Genomic DNA, 24,392 nt, shown 5'->3' on the forward strand with positions numbered 1-24,392 from the left:
AAACATGGTGCCTTTCCCTCTGTTTACTGCTTCTCAGGCCTTTAATTCACTGCCCCACGAGACGAAGACTTAGGCCACCTGGCTGTCATGGGTTAAAATGTGTCCCATCAGAGGGACCAGCACGGGTCCTTTAAGGAGCACAGAGCTCAGGGACCGTGGCGCATTCTCCTCCTCACCCCTAGCACCTGCCTGGCACCGAGCATATTGTAGGTGTCAGGAGTCTGCCTGCCACGTGAGCTCAATCACACAGATCCCACAGCTGGTGGTGCCGCAGGCTGCACGGAGAATGTGCGGCGTGGCTCCAGCAAGGAGAGCTTCCCCCCACCCCCGATGTCAGGCGGCACCAAAACCTCTTGTGAAGGACCCGCTGCCCCCTCTGGGAACCCAAGTCCATAGAAAGCATTCCCATTGCTGGGACAACCTGCACACGGGAAGGCGTCTCCCGATTCCTCAAGCTTGTGGAGGGAGGGGGCGGCAGGGGGGTGGGGTGGGGGTGGGGAGAGGCTACATGCTGACCTGACAAGCTCAGGGAAGGCCTGCATGGCAGCCTTGCAAACTTAAAGACCTAAAGTAACCACAAAGGATGGGCTGAAATTAAAACTTTAACTACAAGCAGTTATGGTGGGTAGTCATGTCCTAGGCCGGTATTTCCCCTGATGAGATCCATTTTTTACCTTAGTTGAGCCTACTGTCTTTTAGCATCTAGGATAACATATCCTTGAAATGTCTGGGTAACTTGTAACTTCCCTTTTTCTGGACCCCTTGGGGCATAACCTAGTGTGCCTGGGCGCCAGGACAGACAACACAAATTCCTTCATTGTTGCTGTTATCTTGTTAGTTGTTGACTATTAACTACCCTGCACCCCCTAAGTATGTGTCTTTCATTTGACTTCTTATCCAATCCCAGGGGCTTGCCCGCTCTGCTTTCTGCCTCCTCTCTAATCTATCACCAATAGATTTCACATAACCCACCTACGTCCCCTCCTTCGACTGCAATGTATAAAAATAGATGGAAAACACGGCGTTCTCTGGAGCATTATCCCAATCCCAACCCGTTGAGATACTGCTTCCCGGCAATTGTCGACAGGTGGCTCCAATAAACTCACAAAAATTCTTTGCAGGTTTGAATGTTTTTACGTTAACAAGCACTTCTCTGGGAAGTGAAGCTAACATGGGGGACGTTTCGGGGCCAGGACGAGCAGCCTGGCTCCCCTCAGCGTCAACGTGGGAGAAATGCCTTCGGGCAGGTGGCTGGCAGCCCAGCAGGGCAGCACGCAGGGGACATGGTGACTCTGATGTCAACAGGGTATTGTCCTGAGTGCAACGGCCGGTCGGTCCACAGGAAAGAGAAGGAGGACCTTACAGGCATCTGACTTCAATACGTATGTGCTGGGTACGTGAAAAGGAGACGGGATTTGAGGCGGGCGGGGGGCAGAAACTAGAGAGACAGACGGCAGCCCTGGTTCCCAACAGCTTTTCAGGTCCTTCATCTCCACCCCGGAGCCCAGAGTAGGTCCCTGCACCCTCAATATAAACCTTTCTCCCGAGACGGCTCAAGTGGCTCCTTGGAACCAAAAGGGCCCTGACCAGAACAGTCTTGCTCACGGGGTGATCAGAGGAAGGACTTCCAGGGACACCCCGATAGCCCTGCTCCAGCACAGACAGTGCGAGTCCAAATGGGAAGAGAATGAGAAGACGGAAGTGAGAAACCCCGCTTCTGAGAGAACTTTCCCCTGGCAACGCCCGGCCCCCAAGGTTTTTTGATTCTACAAAGTCAATCACTGCTGGCTGCTGCTTCTTCTTCTTTGTTTTTTTTCATGAGAGAAAGTCTATTTAGAAGCCACAGAGGTAGAAGAGAGCCATAGAAGAAGTGGGTTCAGGAAACAAACTACAGAGGCGAAGAAAGGGAGCTTAGGAGAGGAAATGATGGTGACTTGCTTCCGGGAGAGGAAGAGAGGGAAGTTAAAGGTGAGGGCTGGCTCTTAGGAGTGAGAGCCCTGCTGGGTCCTCCGCCCTGCCCGAGGGCTTTATAGGGTGGATCTCAATAGAATATTCATCAGCTTTCCAGGTGTGTCCTTTCTGGGTCGTGGTTTCCACTGATTGGTCAGCTCGGCTCCAGGACAGGGGGTCATTAGTCAATGCAGCTGGCCCTGAGGTCAGCCATAGCTTCGCTTGTCTGGTTTCGCAGCTTTTCTGGGCCTGGGGCTGAAACACAGCTGAGGCCTAGATGGACGTGATGAGGCCAGGATCTCGTTGTCCTGGGGGCGTAATGCTTAAGGGGGTGTTCATGCAGGGGCCCACCCGGGAGTCACAGGAATCCATTCTTTGGCGTGCCCCACCCCCACTTCATCCTCTAAGGGCAGCGGTTCTCAACCTGTGGGTCGCGACCCCTTTGGCGGTCGAACGACGCTTTCACAGGGGTCGCCTAAGACCATCCTGCATATCAGATATTTACATTATGATTCATAACAGTAGCAACATTACAGTTATGAAATAACAACGAAAATAATTTTATGGTTGGGTCACAACATGAGGAACTGTATTTAAAGGGCCAGAAGGTTGAGAACCTCTGCTCTAAGGGGGTCTGCCACATGACTAGCAACATGCCAGGGGAGGAAAGGTCAGGGGAGGGTCCAAACCGAATGGCAAGCTGCCGGCTTCTTGAGTGACCACTGGACAAGAGTCACGTGGTCTGGAATTCTCCAAACCTGGTGGCACCTCCCCTCTACCACTGCAGGCCCCTGATCATGCTGCCACTGGCACCAGCAGTGTTTTGTGTGCGTATGTGTGTTTAAATATATTTTTATTGATTTCAGAGAGGAGGAGAGAGGGAGAGAGAGAAGCATCAATGATGAGAGAGAATCATCGATCAGCTGCCTTCTGCACGCCCCATATTGGGGATCTAGCCCATAACCCAGGCATGTGCCCGTGACTGGAATCGAACCCGGGACCCCTCAGTCCGCAGCTGAGGCCTAGACGCTCTATCCACTGAGCCCAACCAATGACCATCCTCTCCTTCTTCCTTTAGTAGCAGAACCTCCCGATTTTAGAGAAGCACATCGCCACCCAGTTAGACTTTTCCCAGCCCTCCTTACAGCTGGCGTGGCGAAATGGCTGTCTGGCCAATGGAAGGCGGGCAGAATGACTGCCCTCAATGGGAATGAGGGGCCCTCGCCTTGCTCGGTAACCGTTGGCCGGGATGCAGATGTGATGGTGGGAGCCGCAGCAGCCATTTTGGACCACAAAGTGGAAGGCACTTATTGTAGAAGAAAGCTGGGTCTCCAACAGCATGGAGATGCACTACATCAACCCCTGCCTACTTATGCTCTCACTGTGACCGGTGAGAGAATGAATACATTTCTCTCAAGTCTAAGTGCCTCGGCAGTTGTTACAAGAACTGAGTTTGCCCCCTAATTAATACAAGGTCCTAAGGGCCTCCTCAGGCCAGTCAGTCCAATGGCTTCTTCACTGTGGCCCATAGATATGTCTCTTCAAAAGGATACAGAGGCCTGTGCTTGGCAGTTCGCTTGCCTGAGGAAGTCACCCACCTCACAGCCGTCCCCGCATTTGACCTGTGTCTGTGGGGCAGCCCCCTCCCTCCAGCGGGCAGCCCTCCAGGCACCTCAGGCTGGAGGCTGGAGCTAGGATGGGCGGCCTGACCTTACAAAGGGCCAGGGAGCAAAGCCAGACCACTTGGCAAGTCCACCAGAGGGAACCAGGCGAGAAGCCCTGGTCCACAATCCCCCTTCGTCTGAGGAAGCAGCATGAGGATGTGATTTCAAACATTTGGGGCCATGAAATCCTTTCTCCCAATTCATCTTCCATGGACGCTCTGTACATGACTCCCATCAGAGGGCGGCCACTCTGGGAGAAGGAAAGAGAAGGGCCTGGGGCCCGGCTGAGCTACTACCTTCTCTGCGCCCTCAATCCACAGCAGCCAGGAAGCACCTATGGGAACCCTGAGGGTTCCGTGGAGTGCAGTTTGAAAACCACCGCTCTGGGATCCAGTGCAGGGGCTGTGGCATCAGACAGACCCGAGTTCAAAACCGGGAGCCACTGGAAAATCGTCTGAGCCAAGCATGGCTCTCCCTCCCGAGTGTCTGCGCCGAGTCCGTGAAAGGCTTCCACCGAACACGTCGATGGTGAGCCCCCAGCCCAGGGCCTGGCCCTCGGCAGATGCTGGACGAGTGGGAGCTGTGATGCTGATGTTGGATCTTTCTAGGAAAAGGATTTGATTGTGGCGGCTGCCTCCTCAGCGCCATCCCCAGCTCCATCCTAAACGTCTGCTGTTACAGTGTCCCTCTGTCTCAATTATTCATGCCGGAAGCCTGCCAACACTTCATTTCTGACAGCGGGGCAGCATTTACCTTGGCTGAGCTCAAGACGGTTCTGGACAGGGATTCCGGCTAAGCTGTCACCATCGGCCCACCACCTGCCTGCCAACTGGCAGGTGGAAATGCCAGGGCAGACAACCAAGGGCATCCCGCAGGGCCTGCGGGAGAGGCCGGGCCAGCCAGGCATGTCAGCTCCAGGCAGCTGGGCTCAACCCAGGAGGAGCTGATGGGATGAGCGGGGTAGGGGCACCCGAGCCCCTCCTCTACCATTCCATGAGGCCTTACCACACCAACAGCAATATTTTATTTTATTTTATTTTTTAAAAAATATATTTCTTTATTGATTTCAGAGAGGAAGGAAGAAGGAGAGACAGAAACATCAATGATGAGAGAGAATCACTGATCGGCTGCCTCCTGCACGCCCCCTACTGGGGATCAAGCCCGCAACCCAGGCATGTGCCCCTGGCCGGAATCGAACCAGGGACCCCTCAGTCTGCAGGCTGACGCTCTATCCACTGAGCCAAGGTGGCCAGGGCAGCAATATTTTCAAGAGCCCTGCTCCTCCAAGTACGCACCGGGGACCAGCGGCATCTGCACCACCGGGGAGCTTGTCAGACATGCAGAATCCTGGGCCTAACCCCAAACTTGCTGGATCAAAACTGCATTTGAACTAGTTCCCCAAGAGATTCTTCCGCACAATAAAGTTTATAAAGCGCTGGTCTAGAAGCACCCTCTGTTTCGGCCAATATGTCCCTCATCTTTGTCCACGAGGAGACAGTGGTTAAACGTTCAGACCCCGAAGACAGAAAGACCTAGGTTTTTGTCCTGGCTCTGCCACTCGCTAGCTGTGCAACCTGAGTAAGCTAAACATAGAATTACCAGATGACCCAGCAATTCCATCCGAGGTATATACCCCCAAATAGTTGAAAACAGGTACGCAAACAAATACATGTACACATGTTCATAGCAGCTCTGTTCACAACAGCCAACAGGTGGAAACAGCCCAAATGCCTAGGAACAAGTGAATGAATAAGCAAAATACGGTATATCTGAACAATGGAATGTTATTCGGGCATAAAAGTAGATGAGCCTCAAAAACATTGTGCTAGGTGAAAGAAACCAGCCACAAAAGGTCCTATATCGTCTGATCTCATTTACATATGAAACTTCTAGATTAGGTAGATCCGTAGGAACAGAACACAGGTTGGTCGTTGCCAGGGGCTTGAAGGGAGGGGAGGATGGGAAGCAATTGCTTTAAGGGTACAGTATTTCAATATTTCCTCTTAGGGTGATGAAAATGTTTGGAACTAGACAGAGGTGTGTTAAATACACTTCACTTTAAAATGGCTAATTTTGCCCGACTGGCATGGCTCAGTGGTTAAGCATTGACCTATGAACCAGGAGGCCACGGTTTAATTCCCCATCAGGGCTTGTGCCTGGGTTGTGGGCTGGATCCCCATTGGGGGGCGTGCAGGAGGCAGCCAATCAATGATTCTCTCTCATCATTGATGTTTCTCTCTCTCTCACCCTCTCCCTTCCTCTCTGAAACCAATAAAAATATGTTTTAAAAATAAATGAAATAAAAACATTTTAAATGGTGTCTTTTATGTTCTGTGACCCATACTTCAACAAGAAAGATAGAGAAAGCCCTAACTGGTTTGGCTCAGTGGATAGAGCGTCGGCCTAAGGACTGAAGGGTCCCAGGTTCGATTCCGGTCAAGGGCATGTACCTTTGTTGCAGGCACATCCCCAGTAGGGGGTGTGTAGGAGGCAGCTGATCGATGTTCGATGTTTCTAACTCTCTATCCCTCTCTCTTTCTCTCTGTAAAAAATCAATAAAATATATATTTTTTTAAAGATAGAAAAAAAGAAACAAGAAACCAACCTGCTCAAGGGAAAGAGAAAGGGTGAGCAAGAGGGATCCACATGGGGGATGGACCTCCTGGGGCTGAGCACCCCTCGGAGGTGTCGCCGGGGGAGACACAGGGACTGCGATCCCATCAGGTGCCTCGAGGTCTGCTTTTAGGTCTCACCCCTGTGAGCGCACTATTTGCCACGCTGTTTGGGGAAGTTGACGCCATGTCAGGTGCATTAGCTGAGGGGCCAGGTGTCCCGAGGTCGTGCGCTGGGGGGTGCTGGGGCCAAGGCCAGGGCTCGAGACTGCCAGGCTTTCCACAGAGCTGGGGACTGGACCTCTGGCCTCCACCTCCACCTCCCACCTCCCTGGACGCCCTTTCTCCTCACAAAATCCACCTTCTCTCTCCTCCAAATTCCACTCACTCACAACCTTCCCCTCCGTCCACCCACCGCACACTCTACTCCCCGACCTCTTCCCCTCTGGGCCTCCTCACCTCCTCCCTCCCCGAGTGCACGGGTACGTGGGGTTCTGTAATGAGCGCCGCTTGCTCTTCCCGTGTCTGTGCTACGACTCTGTCCGTCTGTCCTGTCTCCTCTAGGCCCTTGGGTCTGGGAAGGGGCCCTCCGGAGGGAACTGCCTCTCGGGAGGTTGTGGACACCCGGCAGGAATCGCACTCACTGCTCAGCCGTCTTGGAGGACGTGGTGCCTCCCCCGTGCAGGGCCCTCAGCATTGCTGGGCCTGCCATGGGGTGGATGAGCTGGGAGTTCTGTGTGGACAGAGAGGAGAGGAATTGTTCCAGGGCCTAAACTGGTCTTGGTGGAGAATCGCTGGGAAACCTGAGTTCAGACAAGAGTCGATTCCCACTGGGAAGTGGTTTTGGCGTGGGCGTGAGAATGAAGCCCAAGGAGGTGGCTCTGCCCTGGGGCCTGGGGCTGTCCGTTCACCCTGGGTGCAGGCTGGTCCCCCCAGGCCTCAAAACAAGAGGGTCTGAACTGCAAGAAGCCCTGTGCTGAGGTGGCCAGGCAGGGGTGCTGGGCAGAAGGGGCTGAGCAGAGGGGATGGGCAGGAGGGGTAGGGAGGGGGGCTGGGCAGAAGGGACTGGGAAGAAGGGGTTGGGCCAAAGTGGTTGAGAAGGAAAGATGGTCAGAGGGGGGTGGGCCTGAGAAGGCCTGGGTTGGAGGTTGAGCAGAGGAGCTGATTGAGAGGACGGGGCCAGGGGCACCTGGCCAGGAGGGAAGCCACAGCCAGAAGGATGTACTGAGGGACAGCGAAGGAAGATGAGGGGACAGAGGGGATGGCAGCTCCCCTGCCAGGCCCTCGGCCCGTAGATACGGCCCCTGAGAACAGGCACCGGCCAGGCTGTGATACGGACAAACAGTGGACATGTTTTCCTGTTGAGACCTAGAAAACTTCCCGAAACAGACAGAATAAAACTTGCTGAAACGTTTCCTCCCAAGCCCTCCCCTCTTGCCCAGCCTTTGCTGCCAAGCTCTTGTCTAGCCTGGGTTTCCTTAGCCAAAGAGGCCCGAGCTCTCAGACATGCTGGCCACAGAGATGCGGGAGAAGCAGGCCTCTCTGGGCGCCTGTGCTGGGCTCCGACAGGGGCTGAAGCTGCCCACGTCCTGGTCAGTGGGACGTAGCCTGGGCGGGGGAGGTGTTGGGGGGGGGGGTGTTGAGATCTGGCTATGCTGAAGGGGGGTGATCATCGTGTTCCCCGTTGATCAGTGCAAAGCCTAACAGGTTCAAGGTAAGTAGGGAGGGCGCACAGGCCCCTCTAAAGATTCAGGCACAAGACCAGCGGGTCATGGGTGCATGTACCCATGTGCATAAGAACTGACGTCCTCTTACTAGTATGAGTGTGGGAACCCGAAAGTCAGTAGAGTTGGGGTCCTCAGAGGCCACTGAATCCAACAGCCCACCCCAGGCACAACCTGTTCTCTTCAGTCACCCTCTTTCGAGGCCTCTGGGGACCAACAAACCCTTCAAAGAAAGAGCTCCCACCATGTGCTGGGCACCGGCGACAGAGCCATAAAACAGTCTCTAAAACAGTCTGGGGTCAGGTCGAATGGGGCTTTGGTCCCAGCGGGAGGACAGGCAATGTCAACAAACAAACAGAATTCAAGGCAGGACGGGATAAGTGCAACCATCTATTCCCCTGCCCCAGTCGCAGCAGCCCCGCAGCGATTGGAAAACAGCCACATGTAGAGCCTTCTCTCTGCCAGATTCACTCCTCCCCGCCCCCCCTCCGCCCCCCCAGCTCCTGCAACCATTCAGCGTGAGATTGGTTTCTAGGTGACCATCTAAAGGGAGGCCCGAGCCCCGCGGCCGTGGTCAGGCTGGGAAACACCCCACAAGCCCCCCAGAGCCCGAGCTCGGTGCCAGGGTGGCTGTGGGTTCCCATGAGCACAGCCGGCTCTGCCACCTCCATCCTTGGCAGCCTCTTCTCACTCCTGACTCATCCTCAGCCCGCAGGCAGTGAGGAGCCCGGAGTCCTCCTCCTGAACTGCTGCTGAGCCACGTCCCCCACCTTATTTTAAACCCAAGTGCCAGGATTTGTACTCATCCTGGTAGTTTCACCCGGCGGGAGGCCAACGATCCCCCAGCCTGTCCCGGCTGGAGCCTCTCCCAGCTCCCGGGGCAGTCTGAGCCTCCTGTCTCCTGGGCAGAGCTGGGCACAGCCCCTCGCACGGTCAGAGGCACCTCCTGCCAGGTGGCCCTGCTCCTCCCCGGGGACTCCGGTGTGTGGCCGCTCTCGGAGCCACGGAGCCCGTGGACGTGGAAGCCTGGTGGTCGAGGACAGCCACGCGGTGCCTGAGAAAGGCCCCTGCCCTGCGGTCAGTCTGGTGACCGATTTTGAAATTGGTTTGAGGTGTCACGTGTCAGCCGTTCCCACACCTAGATGACCAGGAGAATCCCGTGTGGGGACTTTTAAAGAAACACGTTCCCATGCCTTGGCCGGTTTGGCTCAGTGGATAGAGCGTCGGCCTGAGGACTGAAGGGTCCCAGGTTCGATTCCGGTCAAGGGCATGTACCTTGGTTGCAGACACATCCCCAGTGGGGGGTGTGCAGGAGGCAGCTGATCGATGTTTCTCTCTCATCGATGTTCCTAACTCTCTATCCCTCTTCCTCTCCCTTCCTCTCTGTAAAAATCAATAAAAAAAATATATTTATAAAAAAAAAAAGAAACGCGTTCCCAGGCTCCATCTGCAGTTTCTCAACAAGACAGTGCAGGGTGGAGCCCGAGAATCTGGGGCTATTGACTCCACGCCGGCTCTGACCGGCCCCACTGCCCTTCCCCAACGCCCACAGACGATTGCTTCCAGAAGCCCAGTCCCGCGGCTCTTCTGCGAGTCCTCTCTGGAGCCTGGGACGCCCTCTGGCCATGGCCCCTGGCCCAACGCAAGTGTCAGTTCCGTGACTGACGGCCCAGCTAAGCTGGGGGACGGAGAAGGGTGGGCCTCCAGGTGCCCCTCACTCAGGGGGCCGCTCCTGCCATGGCCTTCCTCTCCCTCATCCGGCCATGGCTCCTCGACTCTGAAGGATGGAGAAGACGGGCAGCATGGGGAGTGCCTGGGGCTGTGTGAGTGAGGGCGGGTTCTACCTCAGGGCCCGGATGAGGGTGCGGAGAGCGAGGCCCGGACCCCAGGTGCAACATGTAATGACCAGCACACTCAGTCATCACGACAGAGAATAGTCAATGCCCTGTTTTTTAAAAGTCAAAATTAATCCAAGTAACTATGATGAACAAAATATCAAAACAAGAAGGGGAGAGTCAGTAAGGGTGCCAACCATGTCAGAGGCTGCGATAAAAGGAGTAATCAGCCATAGAAGCGATGCAGAGAGGGGAGAGTTCAGAGCATGTGCTACCCAGCTCCCTCCCCCGCGGCTGCAGGCTGGCAGGGTCCCCCTCCCACCCCCATGGCTACAGCTCTTGCTGGTTGGGTAGCCACCTCGCTCCTCTGTGCTGCTGCTCCTCCCAAAGTGCTCCCCACCCCCTGTTGTCCTCCTTCACCCGGCCCACTCCTGTGGAAAATGTCCCTGAATTAAACAGTCCCCCAGAGAGAGAGAGAGAGAGAGAGAGAGAGAGAGAGAGGATGCAGAGAACAAAGAAAAAAAAGGATGCAGAGAGCAGGAAAAAGTGTTAAACATTTTAATTTTAAATATCTTTAGAAAGAGAAGATCTTACATCTCTGGCACAAGAACAGGAACCTTTTTAAAGAAAAGAAATAATCAGAAAATAACAGAGCACTCTTGGAAATTAAAAATGTAAAAGTAGCGGGGGGGGGGGGGGGGGTTGTTGGAATCGGCAACATTAAGAAAATAAGGTTGCCCGGCTGGCATAGCTCAGAGATTGAGCATTGACCTATGAACCAGGAGATCACGGTTCGATTCCCGGTCAGGGCACATGCCCAGGTTGTGGCTCGATCCCCAGTAGGGGTCGTGCAGGAGGCAGCTGATCAGTGATTCTCTCTCATCATTGATGTTTCTCTCTCTCCCTCTCCCTTCCTCTCTGAAATCAATAAAAATATTTTTTTTAAAAAAAAATAAGGTTGAGGAGCGACCACCACTGAGTGGTCTTCAAGCTGTTCTTCCACAAAAATTTTTTTTGTAATTTATTGATTTTAGAGAGAGGGAGATAAAGGGGGAGAGAAAGAGAGAAACATCACTTTGAGGGATCAAACCCACAACCCTGGGGTATTGGGATGACACCTAACCACCTGTGTTACTCAGCCAGGGCCCACAAACTCTTAAACAGAATGGAAATGAGGATGACAGAAAATAAAATTTCTAAAAATTGGGGAGCGGGGGAGAAAAAACAAGAAGACTGAGAAAATCTCCCCAAAAGTGGAACAACAATAACATGCAAACTAACAAATAAACAACAAAAAGTATGCCCAGCCGGCGTGGCTCCGTGGTTGAGTGCTGACCTATGAACCAAGAGGTCGAAGTTCCATTCCTGGTCAGGGCATGTGCCTGGGTTGGGGACTCCATCCCCGGTGGGGGGCGTGCAGGAGGCAGCCAATCGATCATTCTCTCTCATCATTGATGTTTCTCTCTCTCTCTCTCTCTCCCCCTCCCTTCCTCTCTGAAGTCAATAAAAATATGTTTTAAGAAATTAAGTAAAATAATGCAAAGGGACAGACAAAAAACAGAAGCGAGAAGAAAGTTTGAGGATCGTTCCCCAGGAATGACGTCAAATCCAGGGAAACTGTCGAGAGAAGAGAGTGTGGAAGGGAGTGTGGAAGGGAGACGATTGTCAAAGAAACGAAGAGCAAGACTTTGCAGAACTGGTAGATATGAGTCTCCAGGTTGAAACGGTCCATCAAACATCCGGCCACAGCAGAGCCCTCACCCTCGGAGGCTGCAGGGAACACCGGAAGCTCCTGGAGGAAGGGGAACATATACAAAACGGGGGCAGAAGAATGGCCCCAAACCTCTCAACAGTGACACTGGAAGCCAGAAGACAATGGCGAGGTGCCTGCAAACTTCTGAAGGAAAATTATTTTTAATCTAGAATTCTATATTCAGCCAAACCATCCATCAAGTGTGAGATAGAATAAAGGCATTTTCAGACGTACAAGCTCTCAAAATAATTTTCTCTCCTACGTAACCTTTCTCAGGAAGCTAAACAAACGAGGGGGAGAAGCAGGAACAACACAGGGCCAATAGAACAGGCTGGCCCAGCTGGCGTGGCTCAGTGGTTGAGCATCGACCTATGAACCAGGAGATCACAGTTCGATTCCCGAGCAGGGCACATGCCCAGGTTGTGGGCTGATCCCTAGTGTGGGGCCTGCAGGAGGCAGCCAATCAATGATTCCCTCTTATCATTGATGTTTCTATCTCTCTCTCCCTCTCCCTTCCTCTCTGAAATCAATAAAAGTATATTTTTAAAAAGAGAACAGGGTGCCCAACACAGGAGAGAGATCAGAGGTCCCAACGATGAAGGAGAGGTCTGAGGATGGCTGTGGGGAAGCAGGGGGGCAGCCAGTGCAGGTTGGAGCAGGACTATGAGAGGTTTCGGGGGGTGAGGGTGGGGGCAGGGGAGAACTGGCAGGTTTGACTACCCTGAAAATTATAATTGAGGCTGTTCAACAACAAAATTCAACAGAGTGAACTTTAAATATCTTACTGGTTTCACTGAACTATTGATGAATCGGGCAGCACCCCATCTAGCAGAGAGAAGGAGGGTTCTAACCAAGGTCACCTTCGTTCAGAGGATGACAGGGGTCTAGCCAGCAGTTTACCTCATTAGAGCTGACCAGGTCATTCCAAACTGACTGGTTTAAGATGCCACTCCTGGGAGAGGCTGAAACTGTAATTAAATTAGCTATTAAGTGTTGTTTTTCTGTCTTGTGGGTTTAGCACAAGGGACTCCATGTTGAGCCTGTGGTCTCTTTTTCAGCAAAGCCAATGGGTGTGTAAGAATATAGAGTTGTAGTAAGTACAGAAAACTAAGCAAGTGGAGAGGGTAAGGGCCCAGGAAAAATAAAAACTCTATAAGAAAGTAAACAAGGCTATCATCTGCTTGGATTAGTGGTGAACAGTATTTACATGATTATCATGATATAAAGCAGAGCATATGGATTTAACAAAAATATTGGGAGGAAAACGACCCTCAGGGGAGTCTGTAAAAGGCAAATCTTCATCTACACAACAGGCAGTCAGCACATAATGTGCAAACGGATTAATCAGGAAGCAGCAGGATGAGCAAGTTCCTTAGAAATGGGAAGGGCACCGCCAGCTCCTCTGAGCCGGGGGCGGGGGGTTGGGGGGGGCCTACTGTGTTTTATTTTTTTGTATTTTTAAAATATATTTTATTGATTTTTTACAGAGAGGAAGGGAGAGAGATAGAGAGTTAGAAACATCGATCAGCTGCCTCCTGCACATCTCCCACTGGGGATGTGCCCGCAACCCAGGTACATGCCCTTGACCGGAATCGAACCCGGGACCTTTCAGTCCGCAGGCCGACACTCTATCCACTGAGCCAAACCGGTTTCGGCTGTGTTTTGTTTTTTAATCTTAGCGTCCTTTGACCTTTTTGACTATCTGTAAACACTTATTTGATTTTAAAAAATGTTATGAAAACATAAAGAAATCTATACTGAGCCCTAGCCGGTTTGGCTCACTGGATAGAGCATCGGCCTGGGGACTGAAGAGTCCCAGGTTCGATTCCCGTCGAGGACATGTACCTTGGTTGCAGGCACATCCCCAGTAGGGGGTGTGCGGGAGGCAGCTGAGCGATGCTTCTCTCTCATCGATGTTTCTAGCTCTCTATCCCTCTCCCTTCCTCTCTGTAAAAAATCAATATTTTTTTTTTTTAAAAGAAATCTATACTGAGAAACACATCCTCTTGTTCCTTCTCGTTTCATAGTTTTTTAGCATCCAGAGAACCCCCCACACTTTACTCCCAGCCACAGACACGGACACTCTCACCAGGACACACACACACATTCATGATAGACGCAAAGAGCTCATGGTGACAGACAACCAGGAACATGTACATCATCACCAAACCCTCAGACACGCAGGCAAACACACTCCCGCCAGCATGCACACATGAATACAGACTCACCCACACATATGCAGAGCCCCCCCGCCCCCCGAAAGCCAGCTGCAGGACTGCACTGCCTCCTGGCCTGGACCCCCTGACCTCCTGCAGCCCCACCCCCGGAACTGCCCCAGGAAGAGGCGGGTCCCTCCTGGGACTTCACCCCATTGCTTCCTCTGCTCAGAGTTCCCTGCCACGAGGCTGAGCAGCCATGAACCCTTTGGGGACACTCGGTCTGTGGGGCCAGAGCTGGCAGCTGGATGCGGCCAGGAAGCCCCCTTCATCCAGCCTTTGCTGGAGGCCCTAAGCAGTGGAAGAGTCCAGTGTCAGGACACGCTGTGCATCCTGGAGCAGATCACCTTACCGCTCTGGGTCCACGAGGAAGTAGCAGCCTCTGTAACTCCTGAGATGCCAAGATGTCATGACCCAGGCTGGGCCCTGCTTCCGTCCCCTCTAGATCCCTAGCTTCACACTGGCCTCCAGGGCCAACACCAAAGGACAGGTCTTTCTAACAAGTGTACACGGTCACCTGGTGGCCCCCCCCACCGCCCCGTCCCTCCCCCCGACGTCCCTCCAGCACTCACCACCACCCTGGTCCTGTTATCCGGCAGCGTGTCAATGGCCAGGGTGCCCCCACCCAGGTCCTGGCTCAGCTGGGTCCTGTCCGGCTCCGACGCCTGCCCGGGGCTCTCTCGGGCTCTCCGATTCCAACCCCGCAAGGTCCCCTCGGCGGCCCATCCAGAGGCTTGGCCTGCATCCGGACCTGGGAGAAGGGGACAGAAAGGTGAGTCCTGGGAGTCCGGAGTGAAGGCCTGGTGGGGGGGAACCAGCCCACTTACTCTGCAGAGCCCCTGCCCCCTGCCACCACTGCCTTTGGGGACACTGACTACCAGGGCGGGAGACACCCACATGCACCGAGAGACAGGGACCCAGCCCCACTCCATGCACTTTGCACATGTGACCCTTTTAGTCCTCACCCCGGCCCTCCCCAGGAGATGGATGCTCTCCACTTCACAGACAGGGGTCCGGCTCCCAGCAGTCCAAGAAGGTCACACAGCAGGTTAGGGATGGAGGTAAGTTTCAAACCCAGGTGGACCTGCCTCCTAAGCGGTGATTACTCTTAACCTCAGCTGCCCTGGAATCATCGGGGATCTTTAAAAATCCCTGATGCCTGTGTCCCGCCCCTATGGGGTAGTGCAGTCCCTGGTGTGGCCTGAGCACTGGGATTCTTAAATGACCCCCAGGGGAGCTATTGAGAAGCCCTGGCCCGGCCTTGGTGGCTCAGTGGTTGAGCACTGACCTATGAACCAGGAGGTCCTGGTTCGATTCCTGGTCAGGGCACATGCCAAGCACAGGATTGGAAAGTGGTGGCACCCAGGCCATTTAGCAGCTATTCCTAGACTCAATGTTCTCTCCAGTTCCCTCATTAGATTTATTCTAAATGACACAGATACCATGCTTGTCCATTTCAGAAAGATGGACACAGATGTGTCCTAGATTGTCACTCCAATAGCCACCCCTACGAGGGATGTGTATACAGGACACAGACCACCAGACGAGTGCATCTGCTAGTCCCCGCGACCTTCGTCAATGTCAGGCCCACCCTGTGTCAGATGCCTGTCTCCACCCACTCCCCAGAGCTCCTGGATGTAGCTCTTTCCTAGAGCATCCACTGGTGTTGTAACTACCTGCCTGTCTCCCTGCTGCCCCCAGGACGCTCCCACCTTCTGCAAATGTGTATCCTCGGTGCCTAGCAAACACTAGGTGCTCAATCACTGCATAATTGAGCACACGAGACTGGAGGTAACCTGGGAGCCAGCAAGCACAGAGATTGAGACGAGGTTTGGCCAGGCCCAGGCCTGGGGCTGGGGCCAGGACTCTTTGCTGTGAGGCTCTGGTTTGTCATTAGACATTTTATCCAATTAAGTCATTCTTGGCTCTGGCGCCTGCTGGACCCTTGCCGGCCCCCTTTTACTTCTCTGCCCCTAATCGCAACCAGATGCTCTGGGGAAGCTGGGGAGAGGGGCGGCCTCCAGACCCCTTCCCCACGATGCCCGCTGGCTGAGATGGCCCTGGGCCCGGTGCTGGGAAGACAGCCTGCCCTCGGTCCCATCCCAAGCCAGGGCTGCCTTGCCTTTCTCGGGCGAGGCCCACAGCTGCCTCTGGAAGCAGAACTGTTTGTGCTGGGCTGGTGTGCCCCGCTCCCCGAGTCTCCTGCAAGCAGCCCTCGGGCCTGGGCGGGAGCCAGGACAGGAAAGGAGCATGTGCCGAGCAAGGAGAGGAGCTGGGCCGGCCTGGGCAGGGATGCTGGGATCTGCAGGCATCGCAATCCTGCAGCTGAGACGGGCGGGTGCCTGGATGGTGGGGGCCCAAGGCCTGGGGAGAGGGCAGGGAGGGGGTGTCCAGCTAGAGGTGGGGTAGGGGAGGACACAGCTGTACCCACAAGCTGTTCGACCTTGGACCCATCAGTTTATTTCTCTAAGCCTCAGTTTCCTCATCACGAAAATGGGGTCAACAATCACACCTCTGAGAGGCTTTATAAACAGAGGCTCAGGGTCAAAGGCAGAGTCCCTGAAGGAGGGCAGGGCAAAGGATAGACAGGAGTCAGCCCTTCCCTGGCCTAGTCTTGAATCTTGCCCTCCCAAACCACACACTCCGTCTCCCTGCCACCCTCCCCCTCCCAGCTGGCTGGGACAGGACATCATCCCCTCAGCCCGTGGACGGATCCAACACAGCTGGTGGCTCACGTGTGTGTGTGCAAGGGCCCACGTGCCTGTGCATACACACGTGGGCGCGCGCACACACAGACTTGCCTGAAGGCCCTGGCCTCCTCCCTATGTGTTCACACCTGTGTTACACACCTATCCGAACCTCGGCTGCTCCCGGCTATACCTCTGCCTTGCGTTGGGGAGCCTCTGCGTGTGAGTGAGGGCAAGAAGCTTCCAGAACACACTGTCCATTTATTCCTCCACTCATTCACCCATGGCCCCACGCGGCATAGGGTCTAGTCTAATGGGATGTCACAATAGTAATAGGGATCGTGGGAATGACAGCTAGCTGTTAGAGAACGGCTGACACTGCGGGCGCCGTGCCAAGCGCTTTACACACATTAACTCGTTTAATCCCCACAGTAAGCCCAGGAGGTAGGTGCTCGTTTTACATCTATTTTACAAACTGGGAAACAGACACAGCTAGTCGGCGGCAGAATTTGCACTCAGGCCAGCAGGCTGGCGCCAGGCTCTGTCCGACCACAGAAAGCGCAGCAGGATGTGAGCAGCAACGCCAGCTGCTGCCCACAGAGCAGGGGCAGCCCCGGGGCAGGACTGGCATGTGGGTTGGGCTCCTGGATGCCCTGCTCTGAGAACCACTGGACCTTCACCTGGGAGCTGCCCTGGGAGACTGTGCCCCCTGTCTTGGAGGTAGTGCCCCAACCCCCTTCACATGCCACTGCCTTGCTCCAGGGCAGGAAGCAATGGGCCGATTTCAGGAGGGCAGGTCATGCCACCACAGTTCCCGGTCCAAGCCACCCTCATCCCAACCATCACCAAGCTCGCCATTCCAGGCCCAGAACCACCACTCGGTCCAGCAGCTACTTCGGCCTCCACCTTTTATGCCCTTCGGCCGAGCTCCCACCTGCCCGCCAGCGCATCTAGGGGACAAACTGGGTGCCAACTCTCCCAGGCGTCCCACTCGCCACAGGCCTCCAGCTGAAGATTCAGCAACTCTACCCAGCATCCAAGGCCCTTGTGACTGGATCCCTGCTCCCTCTCCCGCCTCCTGACTCCCTAAAGCACCCAGCCCTCGTCTCTCCGGCCACAAGGCTTCACACATGCAGTTTCTCAGCCAGGATCACTCTGCTCCATACGTAAACCCTTCTCCCAATGAGCTCTTGCTCATCCTTCAGGTCGCATGAGATGTCACTTCTTCCCAGCGCCTCCCCGGGTATCTCTCCCCCTCTCCCAGAATGCTTCCTGTGGCTCCCCAGCCCCGATTGATTGATTGATCGATCGCAACATATCGCTGCTGCCTGTGCATCTGTAGGCTCCAGGTGCCTGGCACAGAGCAAACACTCAGTAAGCTCAGAGACCGGGACTGAGGGGAAGAAGGAAGTGAGGGAGGAAGGGGAGGAGGGAGAAAGGAGGCCAGGAAGAACCTTTAAATGCCCTGAGTACGAGACCCACGAGGCTGACAGGCCCTCCCCTGGGGCAAGGCCCCACTGGAAGCCTCACTGTCATGTCCCCGCAACAAAGGAGCACAGGTGTGGGATCAGACAAGCCCCAGAAAGAAGCCTGAATCCACGCCTTACTGCCTGCAACACTGGACAGACTGCAAACGCTCTCTCCGCTTCAGCTGCCTCCTCCGTAAAATGGGGGTGGTAAGCCCTCCACCTGGCAGGTCGCTTTGAGTCTTTAGCAAAATAACGTACACAAAGCATCCCGCGGGGTCCAGCCTTCCCTGGGTCTCGCATGAGGACTGACTTTCCGAGGGGCTTGGGACAGGCCCCAGGCCCTGAGCGGAACCCCTGCCTCCTCGCTACCTGCCCCACCTGCACCCTCTCCCCTCCTGCTGCCGGCAGGTCCCACCGAGGACCCTCATCTGGGGAGAGGGAAGGAGAGAGAAGAGTTTGGCTCCCTGTGTGTTTTTCTCGAAGGAAGAGAGTCTGTGACCACCTCTGATCCACTCACTCATTCAGAACGTTTATTGAGACCCTGCTGTGTGCTGGGTGCCATGTTGGCTGCTGGGGTGACAACAGTGATCAGGCCGACATGACCCCTGTGCCTAAGAAGATTCCAGTTGCTAAGACATACACAAGATTAATAATGCAGCTGGGCCCTCTGTCGACTTAGGCCTAATCTTCCGGTAAGTAAATTACCGTGTAATGAATTCTCTAATATTCTATGGAGTTGTCAGCTTCGTCTTGTGGTCTGAGAAACCTTCATGTGACGGTGGCCTGTCCACCTGGGACAGGTCTCAGCTCCCTCCTGAGCCATCCCCCCACCCAGCCCAGAGGACGCGGGAGCCTCGGCGCTGAATGGCAGAACCCCGTCAGGCCCAGCTCCCAGCTGCCCTTTCACTCGTCCAAGGACTCCACCACCCATCAGAGCTGGGCTGTCCCTCCTTAGTGGCCTCCCCCAGAATGTCCCACCCCCACACCTGTTCTCTGCCCAAGACACCCGCTGCCTCCATTCCGCCCCTCTGTCCAATCCAGCCTGGCCTTGGGGAAGGAAAACTAAACTGAGAGTCAGCAGCTACCCGCTCTGGCTCCCAGAGCTTCCTCAGCTCTAACAATCTCTCCTCTGCAGGGAAAGTCCACTTCTCCCGCCGAGTCTGCCAAAGCCGAGAAGATGGCAGATTCGAGCTCTGCCTGCCCGCTCTGCCTGGCCTCTCCTACCTCAACCCAACTCTGAAGAGGCAGCCTTCGGCCAGGCCTGGGTCTGGCCACAGTCCCCCAGCACATCCTTGTTATCTCCCAGCTCCCTTTCCCAGACCTTCCCACAGACCTTCCCACGGCTCTTCCCGTTCTGCCGGAGTTCATTCAGAGCCCTCCCACATCGACCCCGTACATCCTGAGTCCAGAAGATCCCACCAGGTCGGGGCTACAAAGGAGCTCAAACACTGGCCTGTCCAACCTCTTCCTTTTTATAGTTTTTAAAATTACCAATCACCCAGATATATCATAACAAATCAGAAAAGAGGCGACAATCATCAAAAAAGAAAAAAGATCTTTCATAATCCCACCACCAAGAGTCAGACTTTGCCCGCAGCCTCACTGTATAGAGGCAAGAGGCCCAGAGAAGGAAAATAACTTGCTCAAGGTCACACAGCAAGGGAGACGCTGGGCAGAGAAGCCAGGCCTCCGGCCATTCTCTGCGTGGGCTCCCTGAGAACTGGTGGCTCTGCCCCAGCAGCCTCTGCCACATCAGCGTCCACTGCTCTCTGCCCGCATCTCCGCCATCAGCCCCCTTCCGCACCCAGGCCTTTATCAGCTGCAGACAGGGACCACCAAAGTCAAGAATGCTGTCACAGACACTGTGCCTCCTGCTAGCATCCCCCTGAACTAGCGGCCCAACTGCAACATGTCCTCCCCCGCCCCCTGCCACACACACACACACACACACACACACACCCGCTCTGTCCCATCGGAGGGACCCCGGTGCCAGGGAGGCATCGAGCTCTATCTTCCTGCTTCTCTCTGTCAAGAGGCTTGACTGCAAATTCCCCACCTCCCCAACCCCGAGGTGGTCTGGGTGCACGAGGAGGATGTAAAATTACCTGTTGGAAAAACGGTTCTTTTCTAACATGAGAGATCCGTGGTGGAGCTCAGAAAGGACTCCCAGGAGGGAGAGATGGTGTAGGGAAGGGGAGTGTGCAGACAGGAGCCCCAGTCTAGAGCCAGGGCAGCTAAAGGCCACCGGGCAGGGCAGGGCAGGGCAGAGCGGGCGCGGCAGGAGGACCGGGAGGCTGGGGGGTAGGGAAGCCGCAAGTTCCTTCTTCCTGGGCCCAGGACTGCTCTGCAGGTACCGGGCGGAGAGGGGAAGGCTCCAGCCCCAGGCCGCCACTGCCCTTCCTCTGGGAGAGACCCGGGTCCCCACCATCCCCCTGGCTGCTCCCACCCAGCCCCCAAGCCCAACTCAGACCCAACCTGGGCCAGCTTGGGGGAGGCGGGAGGGAAGGGAAAGAGGAGGCGAAGCTTGGCAGACTCCCCATCTCATCAGAATTAGCCCCGCGCCCTGTGGCCAGGCGTCCTATGACCCTCACACTGTCCCCCGGGGGCCCTCAGCCCCCGCCTATGGAGCCCTTCCCCGGGGGGCCCCTGGTGTCCCTCCCGGAAGACAACTGTCGCTGCCTCCACCCTCACTCGCACCCCATGTGTTCGGGAAAGTGGGGTCCCGGTCCACCTGCCACAGCCACGGAGTTCCTGGCCTCCGCGGACAATACCCCCCCAAACCCCCTCCACCCAACCCAACCCCGGCCGACCTCACCAGCCGGTCGGTACCTGCCCCCTCCCCGCCCCGGGCCCACCCGGCCAACTCCGGCCGGCCCTACCTGCCCCGGGCGGGGGGCTTAGCGCCCGGGCGGCCCCCCGCAGCACCAGCACCAGCAGCCACAGCTGCCCCCGCATGGTGGGCGCCGGGCCCGCCCCCGGCCGCTGCCGCCGCGGGAGGAAGCCGCTCGCCGCGCGGTCCCCGAGGCCGGCGGGCGGAGGGTGGGAGGCGAGGCGGCGGCGGAGCGCGGGGCCCGGCGAGGCGGCGGGAGCGGCGAGCGCGCGAGCGGGCGGGGAGCGAGCAGGCGGCGGCGGCCGGGGCCGACCGGAGGGGGCGGGGCGGGGGCGCGGCGCCGCCGGAGCTCCCCAGGCTCCCGGCGCGTCCCTCGAGCTCCCGCAGCCGCTCCCGGGACCGCCAGGGGGTCGGGGGGCGGGGCGTGGAGCACCCTAGGACTGAGAGAACCCCGAAGAGCATCCGCTGCCCCCCCCCAACCCCGCACCTCCGTTCCTGCCTCCCTTCCCTCTTCCACGCGCCCTGGGGAAGCAGCAGAGAGATCCGCGGACCAGCCCCTCCTCCGTCCTGGGCTCCGGCCATCCCCCCACCATGCCCCAGCTCCGCCAGGTTTCCCGACTTTCTGGGCTGCTCCTCGGAGTTCTGTGGGTGCCCCCACCCCCACCCCGGAATCTCCCCTTACGGCAAAGACCCACAGCTCCTCGCCCAGCCGATGCCTGGATTCCACCCCCTCCCAGGGCTCCCGTCCGCTTTGCCACGCAAACCCCCATCTCCAGCACCGTGTTGCCCCCCAGCCCAGCACACCTGGGGTGGAGGGGGCCGGCCCACCCTTGATTTCAAATAGATTGGACCTCTCCCCATTCCTAGAAGGTAACCCAGGCCACCCCTGGGGGACCCCAGGCCTTCTCAGGGCCCGACCCAGTCTTCAAAGCCAGCCGCAGAGCAGGAACACAGTTCACCCCCCTGCCTCTGCCGTACAACAGGCTCTGGGGATAGATTTTTTTCCCTTCCAGGACAGAATAAAAATACCCGCAATTTAGGAGATTTAATAGCCGGCGAGAAATCAGGTCAGGACTCGGAGGTGCCTCTTTCCGCCCGTGACCTACTTCATGTGACAGCAGGAGTCCGGGTGCTGGAGAATGGGAGAGTGAGGCGTGGGGGGCACCCTGGCTTCCACGGGTCTGGGGCCTAGGAACTGGAAAATCGCAGAGAGGGGTGTGGACGGAGCGTCTTTGGGAGGATTCCCCAAGAGGAAGGACGTGCGTGGGAACCAGAGAAGGAATCATGTGAGCTGGAATAAAAAAGGAACTCAAGACTCTCTAATTTTTCAGAAGCCCAGTTCCTCCTCCCTCAGGACCCAGGGTCCCAAAAACGAACGCCCGCAGTCCTAAGCCCTCTATTCCCTTACGGAGCAACGAGGCGAGGCCTGTCTGCAACTCCTTGTCTAATGTAAATCCCGACTTCGCAGACTCTTAAATGCAATCAAATAGGCCGCCGCTTCCAGCTTCGGCTTCTTGCTGCCCTCTAGTGGCCACGTGACGACCCGCAAGGCAAAAACCGTGTTTTGCGGTTTCCTTCACTTTCCCGAACCTGCCCAGACGCTGTCCACTGACTCCGGCTTCGGCCCGCTGGTCCACTTCTCCTCGCCCCTACCTTCTGGGAAGTCCCTGCCTTCGGAGAGGTGCCAGGACGGGACTGCAGCTCCGGCCTGCGACTCTTTGTGCATTCCCCAGCTCGGGGTGCCTCGCAGTCTGTTTTATAAGGTCTACAAGGGCTCAGGCGGAAACAGCAACCTGGAAATAATTAGAAACAAATAACATGTAAATGTTTAAAAATGTAAACCTGTAGAGCTTGAACGTACATCAGAATCACCTGGGGAACTAGTTTTAAAACAGATTTCCGGGCACCACCCTCCAAGTTTCTAATTCAGTAATTCTGGGATGAGGCGGAGAACCTGCATTACTAACATTTCCCCAGGTGGTGGTGCTGGTCCCAGGGGTCGTAATTGAGAGCCACTGCTGTGGAATTCTGGTTTCTTGCACTCTCTCGTCGCTTTTCGTCTGCCCAAAAGAGACGTAACGAACGAAATTTCAATATGAAATTGTGGGAGAAGAAGGGAAGAGCTTTAAGGAAAATTGTTGTTTGACTCACCGAATGTGGGGTCTGAAAAGAACAAGGCAGGGGGCACCCGGATTTGAACCGGGGACCTCTTGATCTGCAGTCAAATGCTCTACCACTGAGCTATACCCCCGCTGCTGGCAGCAGCGCCGCCGAAAGCTCCTTAACGCTCTTCTACAAGACGCCCCGAGGAGCTGCGAAGAGAAATAGGGTCCAAGGTTTACAACAGCGGGAAAAGACATAAATCTCCAGCGAATACACATCTGAATGCAGGGTTTGTTTTCTGAAGCACTGAGCTAAAGGCTTCTACTGATGGTGTAAGAAAAAAGGATTTGAGCCTGTGGAGTCCCTGGAGATCTTTCGAGATCCCTCACTTCCGGGAGTTCCTTCGAGCCGCGATCCCCTTCTTTTTGCCCTGCTATCGCCCCCTTACTGCTGCTCAACGCCCCTCTCTCCTTCCTACACTGTGACGCGGATTTCTCGGGGGCCTTCCTTCCCTAGCCTAAGCCTCGCCCATAGAAACTAAGCCTCCCTCCCTAAGAACTGCCCTCGGGTCACTGGCCAGGCCGACCTAGCAGTGTGCCCACCTGCCCGCTACCGAGGAGAGTGGGCCTTATGCACAGTCCACATGGGTCAACCCGAAGGTCCAAGTCCTCTCGCGTAATGCATTCCACACCGGAAGGTCCAAGGCCCCCTCTCGCAATGCATTCCACTCTTAGACACACACGAAGAGAGCTTGTGGATTGGGCAGGGCCTGGGCCTCGGTCCTCAGTGACTGCAAAAGGGGTTGGCAGGGCCCGGGGCCGCATCTCCTGTCACCTCTAGGAGGACTTACAGAAATAGATCGCAGAACTAAGAAAATTGGAAAAACCTGGGTGTGCAGAGGGGGCACCCGGATTTGAACCGGGGACCTCTTGATCTGCAGTCAAATGCTCTACCACTGAGCTATACCCCCATCTTGTAATGATGTTCTTGTTAGGATCACTTTCTTTGGAATAAGGACATGGTATCAATTTGTGTTTTTATCTGAGGGTTATGCCAGAATAATTTAATGGGGGTGAGGGGGTGAGGAGGGATAGGGACTGCTGCTAGAATTCCTGAGCTCCTCCTTCACATCACGCCTCAGGAAAACCATCCTGGTCTTGTGGGGTAATAGCGCTGCTCCCTGTATCCAGGCAGCCTGGCTTTCCATCCTGTCTCTAGCTCAACCTAAATAGGACGCCTGAGTTTTCCAACTCCTAAGCACCCTTCGTCAAGCAGACAGAAATAAGAAGTGAGTACTTTTCAATGCCATTTATTACACATTTATAAAAATATTTTTAAAAACTCTAATACAGTGCAAAACAAAATCAATACAAAAAGACTGACAAGATACACGGGTGGTCTAGAAACCTGGGTCATTTGGCAGGAGTGGGATTTACCTTGGAAGGACACTGGGCGTTAAGGGCATAGTTGGTGTGGCTTAAGGCGCGAAAGCTGTGGTCGGAGCCAGAGCCAGCACCTCGGGGATTGGGAATGGGGGGGGGGGGGGGGG

At 55.5% G+C, this 24,392-nt stretch overlaps 1 protein-coding gene and 2 non-coding genes across 4 annotated transcripts in view; all 3 read right to left on the minus strand.

Annotated features, from left to right (window-relative positions):
* PLXDC1 (plexin domain containing 1) overlaps positions 1–20,930 on the minus strand; it is a 57,863-nt gene extending 36,933 nt beyond the window's left edge. For both annotated transcript variants that reach the window (XM_070393616.1, XM_070393615.1), the window contains exons 1-2: positions 20,790–20,930; positions 14,327–14,505 (exon numbers count right to left, since the gene is read on the minus strand). In XM_070393616.1, coding sequence (XP_070249717.1) covers positions 14,327–14,505; positions 20,790–20,865 — 255 coding nt within the window. In that variant the 5' untranslated portion in view covers positions 20,866–20,930. The remainder of the gene's footprint in view (positions 1–14,326; positions 14,506–20,789) is intronic.
* A 1,989-nt stretch (positions 20,931–22,919) lies between these two features.
* On the minus strand, positions 22,920–22,991 carry TRNAC-GCA (transfer RNA cysteine (anticodon GCA)). The gene has a single exon. It is a non-coding gene; the product is annotated as a tRNA-Cys (tRNA).
* A 750-nt stretch (positions 22,992–23,741) lies between these two features.
* Positions 23,742–23,813, minus strand: TRNAC-GCA (transfer RNA cysteine (anticodon GCA)). Its single transcript has one exon. It is a non-coding gene; the product is annotated as a tRNA-Cys (tRNA).
* Positions 23,814–24,392: the final 579 nt, after the last annotated feature.

Source organism: Myotis yumanensis, unplaced genomic scaffold, assembly GCF_028538775.1.
Source record: "Myotis yumanensis isolate MYYU_CA2020_CCGP unplaced genomic scaffold, mMyoYum1.0.hap1 SCAF_16, whole genome shotgun sequence".
NCBI classification, from domain to species: Eukaryota; Metazoa; Chordata; class Mammalia; order Chiroptera; family Vespertilionidae; genus Myotis; species Myotis yumanensis.